The sequence below is a fragment of the Lissotriton helveticus genome, chromosome 1_1, assembly GCF_964261635.1.
Source record: "Lissotriton helveticus chromosome 1_1, aLisHel1.1, whole genome shotgun sequence".
NCBI classification, from domain to species: Eukaryota; Metazoa; Chordata; class Amphibia; order Caudata; family Salamandridae; genus Lissotriton; species Lissotriton helveticus.
In genome coordinates this window covers 1,998,859,061-1,998,875,505 of record NC_136057.1, presented here as the reverse complement: position 1 = coordinate 1,998,875,505, position 16,445 = coordinate 1,998,859,061, and the positions used below count along the sequence as shown (strand labels likewise).

The following is a 16,445-nucleotide window of genomic DNA, read 5'->3' as shown; positions in this document are numbered from 1 at the left end:
GCTTTCTTTATTGTCTTCTTCTTCTGCCTCCTCCTCATGACTTCCTTCTGGATCTTGGAGGAAAGCACACCCGCTCACCAGATGTTGCCAACCACTGTCCAGCCAACCACCATGAAAGAGCACCACCTGATCACCCTTTCACCTCAGCTCCGAAAAAGGCGTAGGGAGTTCTGGAACAATTCCTTCGTACAACTGTTGCACCAGCACAACCTTGCTGCAAATGCCACGAACTGCTGGATCTGTGGGTTGCTCCCACATGCTACCGGACATTCCATCCCCTTCATCCCTTCTCCTTTCTCAGTTCACGGCTCCTGCCTCGCCTGGTTGATCCTCATGCAGGAAAGCCACAAGGACAACGCCACTTCTGGTCAAACCGTGTCACACTTCTACTATGGGTTCTGGCTGAACAAAATAAAAAAGACGTCTGCTCCCTTTTGTCCTGCAATTTCAGGTTCAACTTTCCTTACGAACATCCCTGCCAAAGAAAGGGTCGAAATGCAAGTGCTCCACAATCCAGCCAGACCCACCTTCTCCCACCTGCGGATACAAACGGCTGTCACCCTGACCGTGGCCCTGTCTGTCATTAATGTCACAGGACTCGTATGCCTCGAAGGACAAGGAATGCAGCTGGTGGGTCACAGTTCTTGTCGCATCACCAAAACATTGGTCTCAGCTGACCCCCCCTCCTTTGTTGCTTCCCCGAATATGTACTTTGTTTGTGGCACCAAAGCTTACACTTGGCTCCCAAGAGGCTGGAGGGGTACGTGCTACATCGCCTTCATTCTCCCTCCCACGTATGTGGCTTCAGCCAACCACCACCGGCAAAAGCGCACCGGAGATGTTGAACAAGCCGACTCCACCGGAGCACAGTTCCTGGATGCAGCAAAGGGACTTGTTCCTCTGTGGGGACCAATGGCAAATAGCCGCGCTATCCGACACCTGACTCAGGCATTAGAAACAACCATTAACATCACCGCTGGCATCCTTGCTAACAACACGGCTGAGCTTCAGGCAGTCCGCCTGGTGGCTCTTCAAAACCGTCTTGTTCTAGATGTGGTTCTGACCGACCGTGGAGGTGCATGCCGCATCATCGGCTCCAGCTGTTGCACCTACGTGCCAGATAACTCACCTTCAGTCTACAAAGCAATCGAACACCTCCACAGACTGTCCTCGGAGGTTCACCAGGAGCAGGAAGGATGGTCGCCTGGAGGCTGGTTCTGGGACACTTTGAAGAACTGGGGGTGGAGATTGTTCACGTTTTTATTGATACCAATCATGATACTATGTGGGTGTTGCTTAGGTATTCAATGTTTACCACCTTTATGTGCACTCATTTCCAACTGTATGTGCCCAAAGACTTTGAACTTTAAAACTGAGCACATGAGTCCCCTATACGAGATAGAGGTGCGTGGTCTCATGGGGATTGATCCGAACTGACAAGCTGGTGAGACATGTTAAAGGGAGGACTGTGGAATTTTAGTTCGTGTACTGAACATCATCTACGCCATCTTGCAGACTCACGTATGAGCATACACGACAGCCATTTTAGGTACCATGGTCTCCCTGTTCACGCTCGCCCGTCAGCACACTTCCCTGAACCTTGCAAGCCTTCCCCGCGCCTCCTGGCTGCCCCGCGCTCACATGCACAAGTCATGAACCCCCCCCCATGACTCTGTCTCAGGGAATCACACCCCGCGCCTGACCAACACCTCCTTTCCGTCCATGAATACCCCTCCTTTGATGACCCCTTCCTCTGAGCCCGACTGCCTGTACGAACCGCTGGTCATCCCTTAGCCCGAGGATACAGTTTATTGCCCACTACTGTATGCACTCGCCTCTCCTGAAAGAGACCACTATTGATCATGACGTCCCCACCCCCTGAGATTCGATCAGGCGCACACATTCCAAAGGAATCAGCAGAACACTCAGCTGCGTGATAACCCCTCCCAATCATATGAGGGGAAAGGGCTTCTACTGTTGTCATGTGTTGGAATGGGCCGGAACTGGGGGGGTGCCGGGGATGTCGTTCTCATACTTCACAATGCCCTTGTTGTAATAAAGAACGTTCACATGTCTTAACCCAGGGGATAAAAGACCAGGTCTCAGAGAGGTTGAGAGAGCACCTCGAGACGATACCTTGTTGTCTGATCTGATGTGTTCTACTCCGACGGAATAAACTTGTTTCCTGTCTTCCTGTCCCCAGCGCCTGCCTCTTTATTGAATAACTTCGTATGGTATTAGAGGCGTTTTACGCCGGGCAAATTTAACTTAGGAAACATCTACTGAAAGCGCCTGACCATTTTGAATTGATCTTTATCATGTGTGTGCGTGTATGTGCGCCTGTGTGTGTGTGCGCATGCGTGCAGGGGGAGGTGTGCCTGTGTATGTTTGCGCTTCCCAGGAGACAGGAGATGGCCACGGCGAGCGCGTTCGCGCACGCGTGGCCTGCGCCGATCGCCTTTTGGGAGATGCGGGCGGCCAGGTGCTGTCTCCTGGGAAGCAGACTCAGCAACTATAGATCTCTGGCGAGACAGCGCTTACCCGCTGTTCAACGCCACGAGACCTAAAAAGGGAGCTTACCGGGGTGTAGGTGAATACATCAACGGGGTACGTCAAACAAGTAGACAGACGAATGGTACACGTAGGGATCTTCAACCATAGTAAAAGATACACCTAAAACAGACAAGAGAACAATAAACAGTTAACTTAAGTTCTGTAATCTTCCTAAAGATCTCGGGATCGGGGAGACAAAAATAGCCACACGACAACAATGCTTAGGTTTGCTTCCCAGCAACCGTTTAATGTATACAGTGATTTGGCCAAAGTAAATAGTGAACTATTGTCTCGCTGTTGTGCGGAATTCCCCCACAACCAATAGTCAACCTAGAAACAAACAATAAAGTATAACGATACCCGTTAGCCGCCCAGGTCCTTCAGCAGGGCTTAGGTCCAACCGTCCTCCGCATGAATACCGGTCCCGGTATTCCCCAGCGGAGGGCACTGTGCAGAGCAACGGCCGACAATGCCGTTCGAATAAGGCTAATGGGGTTGGCTCGGTCCACTGTGTGGGAGCGCCAGTTGAGATGGCCTTTTGCGCTGTGTTTGAACGCACTCTGGAATGCCCAGCCGGGCACTCTACCGTAAGGTCCTGTGAGCGAGGAAGGGAGCAGCCGCTCCACCTTCAGCTATTACACACGGTTAGATAATCTCCACTTGTATTTCCGGTGTAGCGCACTGGTGATGTTACGGCACCTACACCCTCCGGTTCCTCCCTGATACACCGGAATCAAAACCCAAGCAGAGACGCGGCAAACACCTCCGTGGTGTGCGTCTCTGCCCAATCCTGTCCTGGGAGCGTAAAAACCAACACTCAACCAATACTCCTCAAGAGTGACGGTAAAACGAGCAGCCGCTCTGCCTTACCTCCGTCGCGGAACTGAAGCCTCCGAAAATCGGGTCTGGTGTCTTCCGCGAAACAACACGGGTCCGGCTTCTATAATCAGCAAGGTCTCTGCAGTAAACAAGGAGGCCGGCAAGGATCTCAATATCCGACGCCGTCCCTTGCTCCTGTGCGCTTTAAATAGGCGTTTCTGGTACTTGAGCTGGTCGCGCTAGGCATGCTGGTACTGGTAGTTCCTGATCCGCCTGCTGATTCCGGGCTTCACTGCTGTCCTGCGCGGTAGTACCACGTTGCGCAGCAGGAGACAGGGAATCCTTGACAAGTTCAAAGCAAGTGCAATGACCTAAAGGGAAGAAGAAAAAAATATAGGACCATAAAAGAACAATTAATGTTTGCCCAATTCCATATATATGTTCATCTCGATGGGTATGGATGAATTTCCGAATGTCAGCTGGGTCCTCAAATGAGAAATATCTGTCTTTGTAAGTCACTTTAAAGAAGCAGGGATGTATAAGACCATAGCGAGCATTCATAGATTTCAAAGCTGGCCTAAGGTCTAGGAATTCCTTACGTCTGTTAGCAGTTGGCTTGGATACATCTTGACTTAAGAATATTTTATGTCCTGACCAAAACATCTGCTTGTGTTGCTTGGCTGCAGTGAGGATAGTCATTAAGTCGGAGTATAGCAAAAAATAGGCGATGATACCTCTTGGTTTGGTGGCTGAGGATGCATTTTGAGGCCCTAATCTGTGAGCTCTTTGGATATTAAAATCAACATTCTTTGGGAGTCCAGCAATCTGTAAAACTTGAGTTTTCAAGAAGAAAATTATGTCAGATCCCTCTGAACCCTCCGGTATTCCATAGATTCGTAAATTGGTACGTCGATTTCGATTTTCCAAATCCTCTCTTCAGTTGGTTTACTTCCTTGGTAAGAGAGTCAACTTTTGCAATGACATCCTGAGCATCGCTTATCTTTTGTTCAACATCAGATGATCTCATATCCAAGCCAGACCATTTTTCTTCAATTCTTTGGAGAGTGGTAGTGGTTTCTGACATAAATGGACGGAAGAGACGCAGTTCATCCATTATATCTTCTAACGTGATGGGAAGATGAGATTTAGTTGGAGAAGAGGGGTCTTTCTTCAGACGTTTTCTTTTGTTGGTTGAAGAGTCTTTCCGGCCCACAGAAACAGTCCCAAAGGTGCTATGTAGTTTATTATATTGTGTGAGATCCATGTCAGAATAATAATGAGACAATCAGAAAAATAACTTAAGCACACAGACAAGAAAAAAGAAAGGGATCAACCCACTAAGGACCCAAAAAAATTGAATATCTGGTTCAAATTGGCTAGATTGACGCCAGGTATAGAAAAAGGCTGTGAAAACGTAGCCAGTATATTGTAGAAAAGTTCAGTAGGCGCGTGTGGACAGGATAAGAAATGGTAAAAGTCTGTCCAGGGGCAGGGCAAGACACTGAAGCGAGTATCAGCCGTTGGAAGAAAAAGATTGAAACTGGTGTGAGTACTACAGATAGCAGGTAGCGTACCTCAATATCAATGCCCACAAGGTGAAATCAGTTATTAACCAAATAGAACAGGAGGGAATGTGCAGAGCAAACAGCAACAATGTTGATGGTGCTGAGGAGAAAGAAACGCCTACTCCATTAGAAATGTGCCTTATTTGAAGCGTAGGCGTGGCTGCAGCCTTGAAATATGGGAACCAATATGAACAATATCGCAACTTTTTCAGTTTTGGGAGCACTGCTTAAGTAATCCCCGTTTTGTGAGGCAAGATATTTCACGCTGCTCTAGGCGCACAAAATGGCAATATGTAAAGCAGACAGCATTGACGGTGTTGAGGAGTAAGAAACGCCTACTCCATCAGAAGTGTGCCTTATTTGAAGCAAATGCGTGTCTGCAGCCTTGAAAGAGGAGGAACCAATATGAACAATATCGCTACGTTTTCAGTTTTGGGAGCATTTCTGAAGTAAGCCCTTTTCCATGAGGCAAAATATTTTCAAGCTGCTCTAGGCGCACAAAATGGCAATATGTAAAACAGGCAGCGACAGTACTGACAATGTCATTTTGTTTTAAGGAGCATTGCTCAAATAAGCTCCGTATTGTGAGGCAAAATTGTGTTCACTGCGTTCCAGGCACGTAAAATGGCAGCCTCGACAACAGGCTTGAAGAAACAGAAGTGAAAAAATGATGAAAACAAACCTATCGTCATGCGCCGGTGGTCGGAAAACACGCCATAATGATCCCGGCGGTTTCCGACATCGATGCTGCTGAAGGCAAACGGAAACAGAGCCAAATGAAGGTCCCTTCGCTGCAAGGAGAATGCCGAGTCTGTAGAGCCTCCTCAGGACGCAGCCATCTTGCCGCCGCCGCGCGCACCACCACGAATACTACTTCTTAAACCAAAGTTTTGTGACAACAGCAATTCCATTATTCTCGGTGCTACTGGGAAGACAGGATTTGGTGAAGTGTCCTTTTCCATATTGATATGAATGTGCTACACTAGCCACATAATCATGTTTTATATAATGTTTTAGACAAAAATACATTTAGTTTCTAACCCTTACAGTAGGAAAGTTCTTAACATTGCTGCAAACACTGTGTTTGACACTTTCGCAAACGTAAACTGGACATTGTTCAATTGTTGATTGATGAATTTAGTCATAACATAACATAATTGCAGTCATAACATATTTTGTATTTGTAAAGCACATTCTTACCCTGGAGGGTCCCGTGGCAACGAAATAATTGATGTTAAATAGTGCCCTATTCAATTATACTCATTTTATAGACCTCGGAAGGAAGAAAGGCTGCAGATCATTGTAGTGAATGCATTATTCCACTGAGGCATCACCCCTGGTATTTGCAATTGCAGTATGTTGGCAACATCACCAATTAATGAACTAGAAATTACTTTTCTCTACAACATTAAGGGGCACATTAGGATGGCGGACGGACTTGCGTCCGTCCGCCACCCTAGAGTAGGAGGGACCGTCCGCATGGGCTGCGGCGGTCCCTCCGTGCAAATTAGGATGTGACCGCCACCCTGGCGGTCACATCCTGGATATTTAACATTGCGGCGGGTGCAGCTTCAAGCTGCACCCGCCGCAATGTTAAAAAAGCATACATTGCATAGGTATGCAGCAAGCAGCAGGCACCGCGCGGTGCCAGCCGCTTGCTGCATACATATGCAGGGGGGTACCATAGGTACCCCCCATGTGCACCACCCCCCCTTCACCCAGGGGGCCCGCAACGGGCCCCCGCAGTGAAGCACCGTATGCTTTTACACGGCGAAATATCCGCCGTGTAAAAGCATTTCTTTCTGTGCATCCTAATATGGTGGACGGTGTCTGAGAGACACCGTCACCATATTACAGCTTTTCCGCCGCGGTTGTAAGCCAACCGCGGCGGAAAAGCTGCGGACGGAAACCAGGACCCACCAGCCATCCTAATGTGGTGGTGGATCTTTGGTGGGTCCGCTGCGGTTTTTCCGCATCCTCCGGGCCGGCGGTGGATTCCGCCGGCCCAGAGGATGCGGAAAAACCGCAATCCTAATGAGCCCCTAAATGCTTACATGAAATTCAGACACAAAAGAATCTTTCTCTTTCATGAAAATTTGTTTTTCACAAAACAATCATGTCTATATCACAGGCAGTGTACGCAAACAGGCACACATTGACAGAGAAAGAGGACATGTAAGCTTTGAACATTATTTCTCAAACTGTGGGTCACGAAAGTCCAAGTATTGAATAAAAAATGCCTTTAAATTCTGTATTTGTCTTCTCACATTTGCTGTGCTTCAAAGACAGAGGTCAAAGGTCAGGCTATGACAAATTGCTGCTGTTTTATTTTTACATAGGCATTGGTGTTTGCAAGCTCCTCAGTTTGCAGTCAGCGAAAGAAAAGTAAAGTGAATTATGCTACAATTTTGCTGGGGTACAGGTGTGGGAAAGGAAAAGCTTTTGGATGTCATGATTTTTGTAACACACAACATGTCCATACCTGTTAATGACCTTTACACATCCAGCAGTTTGGAAAGCAAAAACAAAGCACCTTTTTTGGTAATTCTGAGGTGTCATGGAAACAAAGATTTTAATAGGATCAAAACAAATCAAGACACTATACTCTGTGGTGCTCAAATGATAAATGTTCACTGAAACACGATTTCCACACTTTATCATTTGTGTGCAATATAACAGTAAAACTGTATGTCAGTTCAAATTTAGTGGCTATTTTTATGGAAAATTTGCTGTCTGAAAATGATGGTGCACTAGCACACAATGCTTTAGTTACATTAAAAAAATCGTCTGCCTTATGGCCATTAAAGCTAAGTTTGTTGTTTAAAAATTGGGTTGTGGTTGTAAAAAATGTTGGAACCACTGCTTTAGAAGGATCCCAACCGTGCTGCTTGTCTTTTTAAAGTCTAATATTTAGATCCTAAAGTCACCCTTGGGGGACAGAAACACAATTTATTTATTTATTTTATTTATAAAGTTTTATACAGCGCGGACTAGATCCCGAAGGATATCAGAACGCTTTACAGTTATAGGGAATGGTAACAATCAGATCATGAATCAACCATGGGTAGTAAAATAATCATAAGATCAAATAGTTCACACATAACAATTCAATTATAAGCCGAGTGGACAAGGAGGGGGCTATATGATGTAGCGTAGTGATATAAGGGTAGCAAGTGAATAATCATATACAGGAATAATAGTCAATACCCTAATAAAATCTAAACATGAATGATATGGGACTTCTACTAATCATTGGATCAAGTGGTGAACATCTAATAGAACATTTACAGACCTGGGTGAGCGCCGGATGGGCAAGACGAAGTAACATAATGATTTAAGGGAAACAAACACAATAATCATGTACAGGAATAATAATCACTACCAAATAATAATCATATACAGGAATGAATCAAACTATACAATGTCCGATGCATTTCGGGCAGAAAATAAAGTACAAGAAAGGTATATATATTGCCCCTTCTATTAAGGTAAGAACTTCTTCAAGAGGAATTTTTTGCTTCCAATGTGAAAGCGGCGTTGGAAGAGATCCTCAGAATTTTGGGTGGAAGAGAGTTCCAGATTTTAGTAGCAGATCCAGAGAAAGCTCGGTGGCAAGTTCTTGTTTTGCGGAAGATCTGTGGTTTCAAGAGGAGGGAATTGGCACTCCTTGCCAATCTACCTCCTCCAGATAGTTCTAGTTTTTGTGTGAGGTAGGTGGGGGTTTTGAAGTGGAGGGCTTTGTGTGAAAGGCAGGCAATCTTCAGATGGATTCTAGCTTCTTAGGGTAGCCAATTTAGTGATTTTAAAACCGGAGAGATGTGTGTATTTCGCTTGGTGCACGTGATCAATCTGGCCGCTGCATTCAGTGAGGCCTTTAGGGGGGGCCAAAGAGTATTTAGGGAGTCCACATAGCGTGGCATTGCGGTAGTCAAGTCTCGGTAGGACAAGTGCTTGGACCACTTGCGTGAAATCTGCTTGCGGTAGGAAAGGTTTCAGATTCCTGGGTGTTCTTAGAAGGTGGTTAGTTCCCTTGCACGCGTTGCTGATGTGAGACTTCATATGCAGATGCTTGTCCATAGTAATTCCTAGGGATTTAGCTGAGTCTATGATGCGGGTGGAGCAGTTGAAGGCGGTTAGTTGGTTCACCCATAGGTCGATTTTAGGAGTATATTCCGGAGGAGAAATGAGGAGGAATTCTGTTCTGGAGGTGTTTAGCAGGAGGTGGTTCTTAGTCAACCAATTTTGGGTAGTCAGGAGGGTAGAGTTGAGTGAAGTGATGTCCTCCGGAGAGAAGATTTTCAGATAGAGTCGGGTATCGCCTGCATACATATGGAACCTAATGTCCAGGGAATTTAGAACATTAGCTAATGGTTCCAGGAACAGATTGAAGAGAACAGGAGATAAGGAGGATCCTTGGGGAACCCCCATGCTGACTGGGAATGGATGGGAGAGTGAGTGGTTCGCTTTAAGTCTTTGGGTTCTGTGTTGCAAGAAGGACGCAAACCAATGCAGCACCTGATCTGAAAGGCCCATCCTATGCTCCAGAATGAATAGGAGGTTGTCATGATTGACAGTGTAAAATGCGTAGGAAAGGTCAAGTAGGATAAGGAGGCAGGATTCATTTCGATCAAGCATTGTTAAGATATCATCTATCACGTGAGTGAGGGCCGATTCAGTGCTATGTCCACTACGAAAGCCAGATTGATGTTGGTCCGGAGGTGGTAATTTTCGATGTGTGCACATAGTTGTGACTGGACGCATTTTTCCAGGAGTTTGGCAAGGGTAGGTATACTGGATATAGGTCGGAAGTTGTTAAGATCTGTACTATCGACTGGATTTTTTTAATATAGGCGTTACCTGTTCCTCTTTTAGGCATTCTGGGATCATGCCTTGTGACAAGGAAGCATTGACTATCTTTGTCCAGAAGGGGGTGATTTTGTCAACTAATTTGAAGATGTTAGGTGGTAACGGATCATTGAAGTGATTAGAAGGGTTGATAATCCGCAGTACCTTTTTGATATCATTTTCATTGAGAGGGTCAACGTTTTCCCAGGAAGCGTTGTTCTTAATACCCCTGCTAATTGATGTTGTCTTGTCAAGAATGGCCAGTAGGGTTCATTGGGTGGCAATAGTGCCTTCCTGGCTTCCAGATCAATGTTGATAAGCCTAGTTTTCTCCGTAAAAAAGACAGCCAAATCAACACAAGAGGGAGGTCAGATGTCTGAATCTGACTGGTTAGGGGCTGCTACCGATTGTTGTTTAACCAGTTCGAATAGTTTCTTGGGTCGATTCGCCGCTTGGTTAAGTTGGGTTCTGAAGTACTCCGCCTTGGCTGTCTTGATTTGTTTTTTTATATGCACTTCTTACTGCTCTACGGTTTTTTAGATTGTCAGCAGATGGGGTGGCTCTCCAGGACCGTTTAATGGCCCTTAGATTACGCCGTTCGGAGTTTAGGTTGCCATTGAACCATGGTTTGGACATTTTTGTAGGTGCATTTTTTTGTTGGAGTGGGGCCATAGAATCCATGATGTTGGAAATGGAAGAGTTGTAGAAGTCGGTGAGAGCATGGACTTCAGATAAGTCTGAATGTGTAGAGAGGGCCTGATTACAGTGGGTTGCTAGTTCAGCTGTATTGGAATCTCTGAGGTCCCTTTTCCAGATCTTTGGTTTGTTTTTTTGTGTCTTACTCCGATGAACCTCCAAGTTGATATGGAAGAAAATAATGTGATGGTCCGACCAATCACATGGTATGATGGAATCCACTGAGATGGAATGCCCTTTGGAGATTATGATGTCTAAGGTTTCCCCTTTAGTGAGAGTAGGCTGGTCTTAATGTTGAATCAAATCGTGGTCGTATAAGAAGGAGTTTAGGCATGAGACTGCATGATCATTAGTGTTAGACCAGTGAAGGTTAAAATCTCCCAGGTAGAGGTGAGACTGGGCTCAGTCCACATTGCCAGAGATGATTTCCATTAAGTGTTCACTGAAGGGGAGATTGTCGCCTGGGGGGTGGTAGAATGCGTGTAGTTTGCAAACCAGATGATTGTGAGAGGAGATGCTGAGACAAAGGTATTCGCATGTTACCGGCGAAGATGACTCTGAAAGGGAGACCGCAAGCGTTCTCCGGTGTATACAGGCTAGGCCACCACCCTGCTTCTTATCTCTGTCAAGGCGAATTATGTCATGGGTGGGGGGTACCAAGAGGTCAAGAAATGGAGTGGACAAATGGTTGAGCCATGTTTATGTGATGATAATGATGTCTATCTCATTCTGTTGAATGAGGTCGAAGCTAGCTAGCAGACCTACAATTAAGTAGTATGCATTTGAGTGGAGCCGCACTATGGGTGGGAGGGGTCTGTGAGATATTGACTTGCTTGAGGTTATCAATATTTATGAATCTGCAGTTGAGGTAGGAGTCTCTGTTAGGGTTAGAAAGAATGGTATGGATTATTCCGTTTGGGTTTGTGTTAAGGACCGCATTGGACGAGTAAGATTTGAGCAGATTGTCGATTTCATTGGGTGTGAGACCGGACGTGCTTCTTGGACGATAGACTGCGTTAGGTAGAGGAACAGATTTAGAGGTGGTAGGTGACAGGGGATGGTCGCAAGGAGGTGTGCCAGTGGCATTGGCGGCGGCTTTGGGCCTGATCATACTAGCGAGGAGGGGGCTTAACAAGGGGAGATATTCAAGTGAAGGGGTTTTCAAACTGTGGAGTTCGAGGGAGAGACGGTGCAGCTGTAGGGAGATATCGTCCAAGCGTGCCAACAGGTCTGGGTGTTGGGAGAGGGGAGGAGGGTGAGTGTGGAGACCTGAAGAGGAGGGCAGGTGACTAAGTGTGTTAGGGGGTCTGAAACGGTAATGGGGGATACACTGGGAGAGAATGTTTCTTAATAGAAAGAAATACTAAGTGGTACCCTGTAGTGTAATTACAAGTTAATCTCGTAACTAAAGACTAGATTTATAACATAACTTGGATGCACCAAATAACTGAGGCACGCTTTTTTATTATTACAAGAGGTGTGTACATGTTGCTTGTTTTCTGCTTAGTGCAATACTATAAAGGCAATGTTAATATTCTGTTTTACTCTGCTATGTAGACAAGGACAATCCTAATAAAATGGTGTTCATGCGCTTCCATATAAAACAAAATTATTGTGAATACCATTTAAAATAAGACCTGTCGAATGTTGATAGTTTTCTTTTTTTGTGTATTTTTATATCATTTGAATCCCCTTTGTATTAGAATATTAAAATGTCTAGTTAGACAATAAAGCCAGACAATTTGTTGCACAATTTGCCTTTATGTGTATAATATGTCATATAATTAGCCTTTAATTAATGCATAGTTTGGTACTGCAGTGCCACATAATTCCAATGACCTTAGAAATAGAAACATTTGTAAATAAGGTATGTGCCTGGTTTTATGTATCTATTATTTTTTTTAGAACCTACCTCCTTCTTTGGCGAAACTCTCCAACCTTCAGGAATGGCAAATACACAGAACAAATCTAACGAGAATTCCCAACTTTATCGCAAAATTTACCAATCTTATAGTTCTGGATTTATCCAGAAATTCTATTTCAGAGCTACCCAAAGAAATTGGTGAGTTTACAATTTCAAACTCATTGCTCTGTTTGGTTTTAGTAAATTAGTTTTTGATAAGTTCTTGTGCAAGTCAGTAATATTAACCAGATAATAATGTGACTTCTGCTGGAATTTTATAAGGTCACAGTTGTAAATCCTGTCAGAGCCTGGCAGATGAGGTGTCTGAAGTAATTGCTCAGTTCCCAAGTGACAAGGTACCAGGCCCAAATGGCTTGAAATGGAATTATTTAGGAACATGTAGGTCATTGTCACAGAAACATGTTCTGCAAATGTTTGAAGCAGCAAGAAGGTGAAATTGATTTGCATATGGTCACTGCTGTACAAGCCTGGAAAGTGGAAGACTATTGTGGATTGTATAGGCTGATTTTTCTCTATATATTGAACCTAAGCTTTTGACAAAAAGTATAGTGAATAGGCTATGCAGGGTAATTGAGGAACTTGTACATCTGGGCAAATTACGATACATATGAGTATGAGACTGAGCCTAAGAAGAATTTATAAATGCATGAAGTATGCCTATATGGTATGGAAACCTACACCTTTCACTTGGCACTAAAAAGGCATTCAATTCAGATGAGTGGGCTTATTTGTTTTCTATTATCACTAAAAACTGCACTGAACCATTGTTTATTCCTTGGATACTACTATTTTAATCTGAACTGATATCCAGGGTGAGAGTGAACGGTGTACTATTGAATAAATTCTGCTTAAGGGGGGATAAAAGACAGACTTACCCTTTAATACCATTGCTGTTTGCCTTTGCACTGGAGCTGTCAGCATGTTGGATTGGGAGGATCTGGAGGCTTATTTACAAGCCCCTTGCACCGCTGGTGTGTCAATTTTTGTGATGCACTGGCAGCGCATTTTCGGCCCCATATTTACAAGGACAGGAAAAGCCACCCTGCATGGCTTTTCCTGTCCTTGTAGGTGCATTTCCCTGTCCTTGTAAATACGGCCCCTTTACACACAGCACTTTTCGTGAAAGGGGCGATTCATGGTTGTTGCCACACAACACCCATGGAACCTGACACATTTCCAGATTTACGAGAAATCGTAAAGCTGTAAATGCTTCTGAATGCTACGCCTCCCCAGGGGAGGCCTAGGGAGGTGCAATGAGGAGAAATGTTCTATGCTTTCTGCAGCACACATAGAATGAGGAAATCACCTCTTATAATTGTGTATGTAAAGGAAGGTGTCTCTTCCTGCACATAAACAATCATTTAAAAAATGACATTTTGCAACTTCTATGTGTGCTATGCCAATGTAGCACACATGGAAGCTGACAAACGCCATTTCAAATTGGTTATGTGCAGAAAGGAACATCTTCCTGTACATAAACAATCATCCCCATGACTCAGGCATCCTTCCACCATGGTGCAAGGGTGCCTGCGAGGCGCACGGGAGCCAATTGTGCACCTGCGCAGGGAAAAGCACAGGGATGCGACATATTATTGTAAATATGTCACATCCTTGTGCTTTGCAAGTGCCGCAGCATGGCCCAGCCAAAGGGCTTGCGGTGCAGCGCTGCGGCACTTTCTTGTAAATGAGGCCCCTAGGGTCTCAGATGGACTAGTGAAAAGGAAATAATTAATCCTCAAATACTGGCCATGTTTCTTAACATAAAAAGAATAATTCCTGCATTTTACGCTTATCCTGTGCCTCACATCACAGAGGTTCATTGAGGAAATATCGTCCACATTAGGGCAATAGCAACTAGCTAAGGTATACTGGCTATGCCAGACCTTAATCTTTGCCACTATCCACCACCCCCCTTCGTCTGCCTTGTATCTCATCACTTCCACGCCAGCATTCACCATAACCAGAATGGCTAATCCCTTTGTGCAATGTTGCTGATCTGTGACCACTACTTTCTCCACCCACCTTTGCTTTGTCAAGCGGTTCATGCACCCCTTATGCAGTAAATGGGTCTACTGCAACAAATAACTTGATTCATGCTCTCCCTCAAATAATGAAGCACCAGGCGCTGCCTTCTTCTGACCCGCAGCTCATTCACGTTACAGCCCAAAACTGAAAGAGAATTGTTCCCCAACAGATCATGCTTTCCCCAAAATCCTTTACAAATTTCTCTCCCACAATTGTGACCCTGACTAACCTACACGAGGACTTTTTTGTTTTATATGTTAAATATTATATGTATAAATGTTACAAGTATTCTTTGCTTATTATATATAAATAGCAGCTAAAGAAAACTCAGACAAAGAGTAATTTACATTTTAAGGTGTTTGGTAGCTACACAAGGTTCTGAGAAAATTGAACAAAGTTGATACCATTTCCACACACAGATTGCAACTCAAAACCCAAATTTGAGTTACCTTTCCAGGTAAGCAAGCAACATTTCCGATTTCTATTTGTATGTGGCACGTAAGAGAGGAAAGAATTTGTGGACACTACTCTGATGAAGGAGCTGGTGAAGTCTGAGCAAGGTGTTAAACAAAGGAAGAGGGTTCCACTCTCCCTATTGGGACATGCGATCCTCTGTAAAATGATTATCCTCCCTAGTTTACTCTTTATAATTTAGGGGAGAGAAGTTGGCCTAACGGCTGGGCGGTTGTCCTCAAATCTGGGGAACTGGGTTTGAGTCTCGGCAACAACGCTGAACATCCTGCGATTCTGGGCAAATCACTTAATCTCCTCGTGCCAAACAAAAAAGTTTAAAAAAATGAATGTGTCCTCATGTAACGCAACTGGTGCTATTTAAAGCGCTCTGATACCCGATTCGGGTGAAGTTTGCGCATATAAAACTCTGTAAAAAAAAAAATACCCCTTAGTGGATATTAGGAAACTTTTTCAAGAACATCGAAGGGACACTCCCTACATTTTTGTGTGATGCCGCACTTCTATAATATCAATGACAATTGCCTTGCCTGGATTTACACAAATATTATTTAGTATCGCAGTTAGTAATAGTCAATGAGGGAGCTTTTATATTACAGTAGGAACTGTCACCGATAGACATGGATGTACTTGAAGATGGGAGGTGTCCTTGAATTTTTAATGGGATATAGGAGCGCACCGCTGGTGCCAGACCACATGAGGTGTGGAAAACCACAACCTTGAAACGACTTTGTGGGTGAGCAATATTTTAGAGATATGACAAAATTGAAAGGGTTGAGGAAGTGTAACTTGAAAGGTATCTCTACACTGGGTGATGTTTGGAGTCAGAAGTGGTTAAATAAACTTGACCAACCGAGCATTGGAAGCCTGGTCCTCAGTTATCTTGCAGCCAAAAGGTGGAACACTTTGCCATTGATTTTGAGATCTGAACCTACGGAAAGGACCTTTCACAAGGGACTAAAATCTAGGCTGTTTCGTCCTTAAAACAGGGATTATCTAGATGTCTTCGTGTCATGCTCCTGCTATTAGGCATAGTTCTTCTTCTCCCTTTCTCTTTATTTCTTCTAAGGGGGTTAGAATCCTAGCACAGGAACACACCGTTGGGTGTAACCAGGCGCTTTACAAATGGTGAGTACATAAAGAAGTAAATAAATTACATTGAATTCAATTATAACTAGCAGACATGGAAGTCTATAAAATATGTACAAATGAGCCATGTATACGCGGTATGTATTGGGGCTATTGAAGGGTTATGAGATTTCTCCACAATAGAAAACTAAGGGCCAGATGTAGGTGAGGGACATTTACCGACTCATAAATACCGAATTTTACCGATTCGGTATTTATGAATCGGTAAATATTAAGGAGGGAGATGTAGCTAATTTTTAAATTAGAAATACCGAATCGGTAACATTCGGTATTTACCGATTCGGTAAATACCGAATCGGTATTTCCTATTGATTCCTATGGGCTGTGAAGCCCATAGGAATCAATGGGAAATACCGATTCGGTATTTACCGAATCGGTAAATACCGAATGTTGCAAGG

At 44.3% G+C, this 16,445-nt stretch overlaps 1 protein-coding gene across 3 annotated transcripts in view; it reads left to right on the top strand.

Moving 5' to 3' along the window:
* The window catches only part of LRRC39 (leucine rich repeat containing 39), a 200,631-nt gene that overhangs the window by 51,834 nt on the left and 132,352 nt on the right, over positions 1-16,445 (top strand). For all 3 annotated transcript variants that reach the window (XM_078644464.1, XM_078644470.1, XM_078644477.1), the window contains exon 4: positions 12,384-12,540. In XM_078644464.1, coding sequence (XP_078500590.1) covers positions 12,384-12,540 — 157 coding nt within the window. The remainder of the gene's footprint in view (positions 1-12,383; positions 12,541-16,445) is intronic.